This window comes from Streptopelia decaocto (genome assembly GCF_964273445.1).
Source record: "Streptopelia decaocto genome assembly, chromosome: 7".
In the NCBI taxonomy this organism is placed as follows: domain Eukaryota; kingdom Metazoa; phylum Chordata; class Aves; order Columbiformes; family Columbidae; genus Streptopelia; species Streptopelia decaocto.
Window position 1 is genome coordinate 2524289 of NC_138661.1, and position 12586 is coordinate 2536874.

Consider the following 12586-nt stretch of genomic DNA (forward strand, 5'->3'; position numbering starts at 1 on the left):
GCTGCCTGGCAGCAAACACACACTAAAATACATGAAAACCAAACCTAGAGAAGCTCATGTGTGTATTCTCACTCCGAAATATGGAATTTGGGTTGTTGGGAGTTTCTTTTTCCTTGCTGTGCTGTAAGTAGTCTGGAATCCACCAGCATCAGGCACAGGCAGGTTACACTGGAGTCTTCAATGTGGGTTGTGAATTTCTTCCAATCAGGTGAAGGCAAACGCTGATTTTAAGGAGGTTTGTGCTCCCAGCAGAGTGCTGCTCAACATTTAAGGGATCCAGATATAGGAACACGCTTGCAAGCTCAAAGCCACAGCGCTCTCATCCTGTGGTAACGCAGCCCCGTCCTGCACCAGCCTCTTCTGCTTCCACCTCACATCTACATTCACTCCTCAGTACCACTGATGACAAGTTAAGCGTAATTCTTCCTCTTACTCCTAAACAGACAGGTAGTATCTCTGCTCTGCAAACGAGATCTGCAATTCCTTTAAAATGGAGCTGCTACTCCGCTCTCTAACCTATGTAGGTTCCTTTATATTATTTTTTAAATGATTTACTTTTGCGCACAACATTCTCCATAGAAAATACAAGCGACGCGCTACTAATAGCGGCTCGTATTTTAAATTCAAAAGCTTATTAACTCCGCGACTGCTCCCTCCTGGTGTCAAGTGGGGACTTGTGTGGCATGATGGGTCGTGCTGGGAATGCCGAGAATGCTTCAAACTAACTTGAAAATAACGCAAACCTACAATAACCTGACAGTTACCAAAAAAAATATCACATATTGACTTAAATACAAAAAAAAAAAGCACCATGAAGATCTGTCGTCCCTCCACACGCTGGTAAGTCATGGAAATGGCCTCGTGGAGGCTGAGCGAGAGGACTTTGTTAGTTTTGGCTCCAAACGCTGTTTGGAAGAAGCCCAGAGAAACCCGAGAGGCAACGCCGGCACTGAAGATCCCCAAGGTCAAAGCAGCAAGTTCTCGCACTATAAAAACTGACGTTATGCTACAAAACTAAGACTCAAATGCACCGGTTTGTTCAGAAGAGCCAAGCTCACAAACCACCAGAACCCATCGCGTTTTAGGAACCTGGGACCCGCAGACGACACACCGAAGGATTACCTGTATACCAACTAGTTGCATCAATTCTGCTCTTCAATGTGGGAAACACTATTTTTTATATTGTTTAAACGCAGCTCCATGCTATCTAGCCTCAGTTTTCCAAAAAGACTCACTTAAACACCAAGTGCATCCCCGTTCAGTGCACACTTTTCACCCCAAACCTACGATCTAAATTTCCATCAACATTACCATGTCGTGTAAGCACTTCAAGGTTTCATTTCTAGGTCTTGAAGACAGTATTTCACAGGAGAGTTTGAAGAACGCCAACTGTGATGTACATCCCCTTCTCCCGAGGGACTTCACAAAGCGGCATAATACAGTATAAAAAGTATAATATGCAGTATAATAAATAACCTCTGAGCTTCTTCTTCCTCCACAGCCACCCAGCCTGTACCAGCCCCGTTGCTTTAGCCACAATGGTCTCAGGAAACACAGCAGTGGCTCCTATTACACCACTGATTTATTTTTTTGGGAAGGGGATAAAGGGAGGTGAAGGGCTTGCATATGCAAAATTTTCTTATAGTTTTGCCAGCAAAGCCAGTTGATTTAATAAGATACAGGTTGGTTTGTTTTCTGCTAATCTTGCTTTACATTTAAGGCAGAAAAAACCCCAAACAAACAAAGGATTGATTTCACCACCCCTACAAGCATGAACTTAGAAAACATACATAACAAATGTCCAGGATACCTGCATACATGTGGTACGTTAACCGCTCGATCAACTTCACAACCGTCCCTCCTTTGATGATGGGAATGCCGTTCCTGCTTTGCAAGTTGTCCTCAAACACAACGTTCTCTTCCGAGTCTTCCACCACGAAGCGATACACGCTGGGGCTGGGCAGCCGCAGCGGTTGCTCGTTTTCTTCTTGCAGCAACACGGCGTCGAGCATCCTGTCCAGCGTGCTGCGGTACTGCAGGGAAATCAGCGCCGCCATCCAGTTCCCCTTCTCTTCAGCGGACTTGGCAGCAAATAATACACTGTTCTCATCTTTAGACACCAGTTCGAAAGCGTGTTTGTATTCGGACGTGTCATCTTTGTCGATGATCTGTATTTTCCTCATGATGATCTTCTCCTTCAGCCTGTACTCGGCGTTGCTGTAGCCGGGGAGCCGGGACTGACCGTGATTCGCTTTGCAGCTGATCATCAAGCCATCGAAGAGAAAGATGTGGCGCTCGTGCTTGGCGCCGATTTTCGTCAAGCCACCTTCCATGATGAATTCGTTACAGCACTGCCCAATATCTTTGCCTTCCCAGCCATCAATATTTTTCTGGATTTCATTCATTTTCTTGATGGCCAAGTGCTTGCTTCTTATTTGTCGGTTGTAGAAGCGACAGACCGGCTCCCTTGAAGGAATAAGAGAAAAAGTCACGATGGGCACGTTCCACATTTGCCATTCCAAGAGATTCAAACAATAAACTAAATTAATTGTTTATATCATTTTTTCTTCATCCTAAATATGCCCGAGCCGAGCTTACTGTTCCAAATAAACCATGCGCACTGCTTTGGCTACAGCACCAGTAAGATAGCAACGTTATTCCTAGAAGTGGACCGTGAAGATTTTGGGCTACAACTCCATTTACAATGAAAACCAGGCACAACAACATGCCTTCAACAGGAAATACACACATTATCTAACACACACACACACACACACACACACAAAAATTACGGTTCCTTCTACATCATTTATCTATTTTTCTGCCAATTCTGTGTGTTCTCACCCCGGGCGCCGTCGTGGGGAGTGTTTGCTGTATATTCTCTCCATGCTGCACTGCAGGTTGAGGAGCGCGGTGATGGCTTGTTTGAGACACTCGCGATCCTCCTCGTCTTCGCTGCATTCCTGCAATTGCTGCCACATAAAAACAAAAAAACAGGTTTCTTTCACATTTGTCTAATTTATAGAAGGGTAGGAAGGCTGACAAACGTTATGCGTTACCTGCAGTACTCAGGGACTTGGAGTTATTACAAGAAGCGCACTCAAAATTAGCACGTAACTATGTGTTAGATATTCAGGAAAAGTCAGCAGATACTCAACAGGAGGGAGTTTAGAAAGTAAACCCTTCACCCTTTTACCGATGCTAATTGTCAGATACTGTTTTTCACAGAATCCCAGAATGTCAGGGGTTGAAGGGCCCTGGAAAGCTCATCCAGTGCAATCCCCCCATGGAGCAGGAACACCCAGATGAGGTTACACAGGAAGGTGTCCAGGCGGGTTGGAATGTCTGCACAGAAGGAGACTCCACAACCCCCCTGGGCAGCCTGGGCCAGGCTCTGACACCCTCACTGAGAAGAGGTGTCTTCTCATCTTTAAGCAGAACCTCCTGTGTCCCAGTTTGCACCCACTGCCCCTTGTCCTACCATTGGTTGTCACCGAGAAGAGCCTGGCTCCATCCTCCTGACACTCCCCCTTTCCATATTGATCCCCATGAATGAGTCCCCCCTCAGTCTCCTCTTGTCCAGCTCCAGAGCCCCAGCTCCCTCAGCCTTTCCTCACACGGGAGATGCTCCACTCCCTGCAGCATCTTGGTGGCTGCGCTGGACTCTCTCCAGCAGTTCCCTGTCCTGCTGGAACTGAGGGGCCACAACTGGACACAAGATTCCAGGTGTGGTCTCCCCAGGGCAGAGCAGAGGGGCAGGAGAACCTCTCTGACCTACTGACCACCCCCTTCTAACCCACCCCAGGTCCCATTGGCTTCCTGGCCACAAGGGCCCAGTGCTGGCTCATGGTCACCCTGCTGTCCCCAGGACCCCCAGGTCCCTTTCCCCTACACTGCTCTCTAATAGGTCATTCCCCAACTTATACTGGAACCTGGGGTTGTTCCTGCCCAGATTCAAGACTCTACACTTGCCCTTGTTCTATTCATTACATTTTTTCCTGCCCAGCTCTCCAGCCTGTCCAGGTCTCTGATGGCAGCACAGCTTCCAGTGTCAGCCACTCCTCCCAGCTCGGTGTCACCAGCAAACTTGCTGACAGTCACTCTATTCCCTCATCCAAATCATTGATGAATATATCGAATAACACCGGCCCCAGCACTGCCCCCTGAGGCCCTGCACTGGATACAGGATCAACTGGACTCTGCCCATTGACCACGACTCTCTGGCTTCTTCCCTTCAGCCAGTTCAGTTCCTGTCATCTTTTCAACGCTGTCCTGTTTCACAACCGATTTTATTAAACAGTTTGGAGGTTTGAAAGAGCTGAGAATGAGATCTGGTCTATGTAACTGTGTGCAATACAGCCTTCAATAAGTCAATCAGTCTCAATGTTTCAGAGCAAATTTCAAAGACACAATGACCAAGATTCTCTCTTTGCTTCTTACCCTTCTGAATTCTGCCACCTTCAGCAAATTCATCTATTTCAAGGAGAAATGTCGATTTTGCATGGTGCAAACTAACATAATAAAAAGAGTCTGAAATTCAATTGCTATTAATAACAAAATGTAAAGACTAAATCCGTCTCTACCACTAGACAGAAACTTCTTGAATTAGGAAATTCAACAGGTTTTCATATAATCTCCACACCCTCAGTAACAATGTGCTCTGAGCACGGCCTAATCACAGACTTCTTCCTTCTGCTCCTTTATGGTGATCACTCCTAAAATACTACTGATATAAATGAGATTTTTCTTTTTTACCACTTCCACGTTCAAGATGGGTTGGATTTTGTTTGTAAGAAAAAACAATTGGGATTTTAAAGAAAAAATAATTGGGATAAACTCTGATTTACCTCCATACTTCAAGAGAAATCTTACTTACAATGGCTCAGATGGCAGATGCCGCCTTTTCCTTTCCCCACTATGTTCCCTCAGCAAGGATATGTAGCTTCCTCTCGAAGTAATTGAGAGAACAGGATTTGACCAGATCGGTCCATTCTCTTAAAAGAACTGCAATTACTATTTATTTTTCACATGCCCAAACAATCTCCATCTTGCACATTAGAGAAAACAAAGTTTCCCAGCCAAAAATTTCCGGGAAGTTTATGAGCTGAGGAACAGTGCAGGGAATGGAAAAATAACACGTCTACCCCTGTGGAAATGCTGCTTTGCCTTCCTACCAGCCACAGAAATGCAAAGAACATACAAATGGGGTGAAAAGATGGCAGGTGCAAAGTCCTAAAGGTGAGAAAAGCTACTGAGTTGGATAAAATCCTCTTTCTCCTCCCATTCCCGAGCAGAGTTTCTTGCACGTCCTTTCCAGAGAGCTGTGTTTGGCGCTTAACAGGCAGCGAAGGGCACGTTTTGCTTTTCTTGCATCAAAAAAAGAAAGAAAATAATATTATATACACATTTGGAAGTCATCTAATCCATTTCTACACCTCAATGCATAGATTCCTGAAGATCAGGCAAATTACCTGAAGCGTTATCTCATGCTCTGTAATTACCGGACGAACATCTGCTTTTCCAAATGTCAGCTCTTAACGAGCGCCGTTCCAATTAAACAGCAGATGCAAAAGCGTAAGATGTTGGCTAGACAGAGAAAACATGCCAATCTTTAGAAAAGAACAAAGGGGGTCCTGTTTCTGCTGGGTATATTTAAAATACCAGTGATGATAAAATGAGAATATTAATTATTTATTGTATAAAAATCAGTAGTGAAGAATGCTGTTCATTTAAAAAACGAGCCATGGTGATGCTGCAGAGCACTGACTGGAGTTTCAATGGCTGTCAATGATTAGGATAAAAAGAAGGAATTTTGTATGTTTTGGACTTCTTGGACTTAAACAGACCTTTTAATGATACTGATATCTCTCACTGGCACCTTCACAGAATCACAGAATCCCAGAATGTCAGGGGTTGGAAGGGCCCTGGAAAGCTCATCCAGTGCAATCCCCCCATGGAGCAGGAACACCCAGATGAGGTTACACAGGAAGGTGTCCAGGCGGGTTGGAATGTCTGCACAGAAGGAGACTCCACAACCCCCCTGGGTAGCCTGGGCCAGGCTCTGCCACCCTCACCAGGAACAAGTTTCTTCTCAATTTTAAGTGGAACCTTTTGTATTCCAGTTTGAACCCATTATCCCTTGTCCTACCATTGGTTGTCACCCAGAAGAGCCTGGCTCCATCCTCCTGACACTCACCCTTTATAAATCTGTAAACATTAATGAGGTCCCCCCTCAGTGTCCTCTTGTCCAGCTCCAGAGCCCCAGCTCCCTCAGCCTTTCCTCACACGGGAGATGCTCCACTCCCTGCAGCATCTTGGTGGCTGCGCTGGACTCTCTCCAGCAGTTCCCTGTCCTGCTGGAACTGAGGGGCCACAACTGGACACAAGATTCCAGGTGTGGTCTCCCCAGGGCAGAGCAGAGGGGCAGGAGAACCTCTCTGACCTACTGACCACCCCCTTCTAACCCACCCCAGGTACCATTGGCTTCCTGGCCACAAGGGCCCAGTGCTGGCTCATGGTCACCCTGCTGTCCCCAGGACCCCCAGGTCCCTTTCCCCTACACTGCTCTCCAACAGGTCATTCCCCAACTTATACTGGCTATATTAATATCGTTGAATAAATACTTTACTTATCCCTAAAGACACCACTTTTTAAAGATCACTGCTGTAAATTTAAGATGTTTTCAAACTACAGATTACAATTCAAATTTGAAACCTGCAACTGAAGTGATACCAACAAAAGATTCTGTATTTATCATTATTCACTATGCAGTGACATTTAAGATTCCTGCTCTACGCTCACAAGGTTGGAAAGACTCGAGTCTGCCGCTGAATTCTAATTCTAGTCAGAAATGTTGTGTATAAAGGGCACATTTCACCACTTTCACGAGGAAAATTTGCCAGTTTCAAAAGGCATCATATTAGATTTCATGCAGCATCCTGCTGTATTTATCCAAGTTAAAAACAAAAGAAACAACCAGATGTTTTTGCACTATCTGCCACACTTTATTCTTCAAAGATACGGGGAAATGTAAGTATGTGCACATCTAACCTGATCCCACCAATATTAATGGGAGTTATGAGCAGACTCAGAGCCCCCAAGAGACTCAAAACTCTTGCAGCGTTCCAGGTTTAACACAGGCTATCAAAACCAAATCACTTGGTTTAAAACATAAATAAGTAACCACCCTTCCCTGTTGCTGAAGAAAAAACTACCCGGTTTGCATGGAAAGCATTTAATCTTCAATTCTAAAGACACATACAGCAAACCTCTGCTCAATCAGGCACACGTGTTAACGTTTCCCTAAAAAGCAAAGCTCGGCCGCGTGTAAAATCAGCTCAATGATTCTGTCCCCCCGAAGCTGCGGCGCCAGATTCCCTTCTCTGATTTCACGCTCTCCACTTCCCAGCTCTAAGCCACAATGGCTCATTAATTAGCCCGACCTTCAGCGTAACACGGGTCGCTAATCCAGTTACGGCTTTGAAACGTGAAAGAAGAACATTTTAAGAAGTTCCCGAGGATTATCGTCCGCCGCTGATCCTTATAGAAAGAGAAGTTACGCTATTTTGCACATGAAATGTATCTCCGAAGGTACCGGTACCTTTAGTTCTGGGAGCAGTTTGTTTTCTTTTGGAAGATGCCTTTAGAAAAACATAAGCTTTATAAAAGCAAATATTAAAACTACGTCAATGTAAAGTTTCTGTTTGCTGCTGATTGGGGTGGTTTTGATTATCAGCAGAAATACTTGGAGATTTAAAATTCATTGAGACCACTTGGTTTTAAGCTCTTCTACAAAATATGGGCAATCCATACACCAGAGAAGCGTGGTTTACGGGTCAAAAGCAATCATCCTTATTTTTACTGATCTAAACCAGCATATGCAAAAAATCACAGCAGACATAATGCAGGTAAGACTGAACTAACAATAATAATGATGATGATAATACGTGCCAGATATTAACTACAGACCTGACCTTAAAACAACTGCTATTTTTTGGCTTGAGATTCTCTCGTGAAAACTTTATATTGTATTTTACATAAGATCCATGTTGCATAGTTTCCTTTTCTTCCTTCATACAAATAAATCATTTGAAATGAAAAGAAGACCACAGAACACACCTGTACAACACCACTAGTATCGCTTTTTACACCGAGAACTCTAAAGTGCGGTTTTGTTGCTATTTCAAAATGTCAGCTATAGCCACAGGATATTTACCTGTTTAATTAAAGTATTTCCCAGTTAGTTAATCATTAACTTGTCTTTAAAAGTGTTAAATTTTCCCAACGCAAAGGGGCAAATAGGAACTTCTTTTACCTTATGTTCAGCTACTTTAAAAAGCTCCAAACTAAGTCTTTTTCAAGATTTTCTACAGTAACATCATTTTCCTTATTCAAGAATGATGATTCCAGCTCTGAGCTGTCACATTGCTGCTGCCTGCTGGCCTCTCCTCTCATACCTCATAGCAAAAGCATTTGCTTGCAAGCAAAAAGGTTCACGCTTAAGTTACTTTTTGGCCTTTAGCTGTTATAGCCAAGGGAAATACCTCCCGACGTGAACCTCCCTGCACATCAGAATGAAGAATGTGCAAGTGATCGCTGCTCAGACCGGTGGAGGTTGTTCTAACATAAGTGATGCCTCGAGAGGCAGAACCGCTCATAAATACGGACTAACCGACAACCTGTATGGTAAAACCCCCGAAATAACGTCCTACAATAATACCTTTCTACCATCTGGATCAGAGTTTCATTAAGCCTGACATTTCATCAAAGTCACTGCTTAGAAGAGAGAAAACAAGGAAATAATAGTTCGTATTTTCAATCCTCCTCCATGCGGAGAAAGTGTGGTATGCTATTAAAAATGGTATTATTTTGCTCTCTCTCTTTAATTTAGGACTTGGGACAAACGGCTGAATATTAAGAATGGATTATTCTGACTCTGCTGGAAGGAGGTGCCTCCTCTACCCCAAAATAAGATCGGCTGAGCTGCAACTGCAGACCAAGAACGCTGCCTGAACCACACTTGGCTTTTGCTGAACAGACACCAAATTCAGAAAGAAGCAAGGAGATTTGTATTCACATTTTAAACTGTCTTAGAACCCAAGTTCAAGAAAGGTTCATTTAATAAAAAATAGTTACTTCAAATGTTCATATCAGAGCAACGGATGCTTTTAAAGACTTTTTTACATTGTTTGACTTTTCAGATATATACTAACGTGTCAAATCAACGGTTCCATCTCCTTCCATTTTCAGAAGCAGAAAGTAAAATCTAAGAGGTTATTTAAAAGCTCAGATTCTCCACATTAAGGAATGTTTTTAGCAGAAAACAAGAGCGTGGCTTCACTTACCTGTAGTAACTCAAAGTAGTGCAAACAATGATAGACTGGGATGAGCATGAGCCGCGGGAGGACGTATCGTACGGCTTCTTTAAACCCTTCAGCAGTTGACTGCAAAGGAAAAATAAACAGGATTTTACTTACACTGAAATACTCAAAAGGGGAGCGGACAAGGCCCTCAGGTTAGCACTGCTTTGAGCAAGATGGCTGTGGTAGACACAGTGTGTCCCTTCTGTCTAACGAGACTCTTTGTAAGATTCTGAGACACATAAATACTCCAACATCAAGCAAATAGAACCCGCAAACAGCCTTTTCCCAGCACCGCAGTTGCCGTTTTCCATCAACAGCTTTGAATTCATAGTCTGTATCTCCGAAAATACCCTTAACCCCCCCAGAATGCTGGCAATCTGCCTCCTCAGAAAGGTAACCAGTGGGATGGCCTGGATATTTCACAGAATCAGAGAATCAGAAAATGTCAGGGATTGGAAGGGACCTGGAAAGCTCATCCAGTGCAATCCCCCCATGGAGCAGGAACACCCAGATGAGGTTACACAGGAAGGTGTCCAGGCGGGTTGGAATGTCTGCACAGAAGGAGACTCCACAACCCCCCTGGGCAGCCTGGGCCAGGCTCTGCCACCCTCACCAGGAACAAGTTTCTTCTCAATTTTAAGTGGAACCTCTTGTGTTCCAGTTTGCACCCATTACCCCTTGTCCTGTCACTGGTTGTCACCGAGAAGAGCCTGGCTCCATCCTCCTGACACTCCCCCTTTCCATCTTGATCCCCATGAATGAGTCCCCCCTCAGTCTCCTCTTGTCCAGCTCCAGAGCCCCAGCTCCCTCAGCCTTTCCTCACACGGGAGATGCTCCACTCCCTTCAGCATCTTGGTGGCTGCGCTGGACTCTCTCCAGCAGTTCCCTGTCCTGCTGGAACTGAGGGGCCACAACTGGACACAAGATTCCAGGTGTGGTCTCCCCAGGGCAGAGCAGAGGGGCAGGAGAACCTCTCTGACCTACTGACCACCCCCTTCTAACCCACCCCAGGTCCCATTGGCTTCCTGGCCACAAGGGCCCAGTGCTGGCTCATGGTCACCCTGCTGTCCCCAGGACCCCCAGGTCCCTTTCCTCTACACTGCTCTCTAATATTTGCTCGAAGTAGTAAAGCCAGTGGACCAATTTACCCAAAAGTCATTGTATAAGCTCATACCCACTTCCAAAATAACATGTTTTACTGTTGGCCACGCTTTGCAGCAGAATTTAAAGGAAACACTGGAATGTTCAAGAGCAGCCAGGACTCCCATCCAGTGTAACAGATCTGTCACCAGCTTCCCTCCAATGTCCTCTACTGCTGGGCTCCTTTTGGTGGGGATAGAGTTAATTTTCTTCATAATAGCTGGTATGGGGCTGTGTTTTGGATTTGTGCTGAAAACAGTGTTGATAACAGGGATGTTTTTATTATCACTGAGCAGATTACACAGAGTCAAGGCCTTTTCTGCTCCTCACATCACCCACCAGCGAGTAGGCTGGGGTGCATGAGAACCTGGGAGGGGACCCAGCTGCAGACCCAAAGGATAATCCACGCCATATAATGTCGTGCTCAGTATATAAAGCCGGGGGGAGAAGGAGGAACGGGGGGGATATTCGGAGTTAGGGCGTTTGCCTTCCCAAGTCACCGTTCCGTGTGCTGGAGCCTGGCTGTGACAGGAAGTGGGGAATGAATCCCTTCTTCTGCTTTGCTGTTAAACTGTCTTTACCTCAACGCACGAGTTTTCTCGCTTTTACACTCCGGATTCTGTCCCACATCACACTGAGGAGGGGTGAGCGAGCGGCTGCGTGGGCCTTACTTACCAGCTGGGGTTAAACCACGACACCTACCAATTATGTACGTTGTGCTCCAGTTTAGAGCCAACACACCACAGAAACACGGAGGTGTCATCAGGTGCTGAAGAAACTAACACTAGTAGGTCCTCTCCCTCTCAAACCGAGAATCACAAGTTTATGACTTCGAAAATGAACTGGAAATCCTTTCCCATTCTCAGCAGTTAACTAGTAGGTTGTAAGACGAGGTTTTCCAAAGGATGGTGAAACCCCTGTCGTCTTCCAGACCAAGATAACTATTCAACAGAAACTGAATTACCTGCTCTCTTTTTTGGAAATGACCTCCCCTCTCATTTAAGAATTCTGCATCTCTCTGCAGTTGCTCATTCACATCCATGGCCAAGCTTGGACCTCTACGTTCACACCTTGGAGAAGTGTGAGGGAACATCCCTAGGAAAGGCCAAATCTTCGTGTGGTGAGGAGAGTCATGAGGGAGGCTGGATCCACTGTCAAACGACTCGACTGCCAATTTAATCTGGAACAGGGCTCTGGGCTTTAAATTGCCCCAGCAAACCATACAAACTAAGCTCTACTATAACGGGTTTAGCTGGGAACGGCACTGACCGAACACTTGCTCAGCAGCTTAAGTGCATGTCTGAACACAAGCTCCATCTTCTGAAGTCTTTAATAGATTGGCCACGTCGGCGGAAGGAAGTAATAAAAAAACAAACAAAAAAAATCACGGATGACGTCGCTGGATAGTCCTATTAAAGAAATGACTCAAGACAAACTGCCAGTCGCAGCCCCAATGCTGAACAAAGGAGCCTGGGATATGTAAGCAAATGAAAATATTGTGCCTGGATGCCTGTGTTTGGCATTAAAAGGCAAAAAGGCAATAGAAGTGGCAGGTAGGAGAGGTCGCCCTTTATTCTCAAGCAAGAGAGGACAAAAAAACCTGCAAAGGACTCATGGATGGGTCAGAGCTACATCCAGTTTTTACAGGAAGAGGCAGAGTCTAAATATCCTACACTGAAAAGAGGTCAAGCTAGAGGATTTTCTTCCTCACTAGAAAGTAAAGTGCTACTGACAAAATCTGAACCTTTGAAACGTAAGAACTAAAGCGATTCAGTATTTCTCATTTGCACTCACCTGGAAGTGGAGAGCAACAGCAGGTTTGGCCATTAAGTTATTAAAATGCTCATGAAATTGTGGAGAGAGAATATCCTGCGACAACGTTTCATATGGATCAAAGGCTTGCTCCTAAATAAAAGCAGAGAATTATACACATACATGAAAGAGGCAAGATATTTCTGTTCCAGTTGGTACCATTAATTTGTTTAATAAGCGGACAGACAAGTGGAACTTTTCAAGAAAAGATCAAATTTGCAAAGCAAATATTCAGTAAACCACAAATCTTTTTCACTTCCAAATTTGAAACG

General features: G+C 44.8%; 1 protein-coding gene across 1 annotated transcript in view; it reads right to left on the bottom strand.

Annotated features, from left to right (window-relative positions):
- The window catches only part of SOS2 (SOS Ras/Rho guanine nucleotide exchange factor 2), a 60769-nt gene that overhangs the window by 21096 nt on the left and 27087 nt on the right, over window positions 1–12586 (bottom strand). The window contains exons 7-10 of the mRNA XM_082058012.1: window positions 12297–12407; window positions 9345–9443; window positions 2845–2972; window positions 1811–2466 (exon numbers count right to left, since the gene is read on the bottom strand). Coding sequence (XP_081914138.1) covers window positions 1811–2466; window positions 2845–2972; window positions 9345–9443; window positions 12297–12407 — 994 coding nt within the window. The remainder of the gene's footprint in view (window positions 1–1810; window positions 2467–2844; window positions 2973–9344; window positions 9444–12296; window positions 12408–12586) is intronic.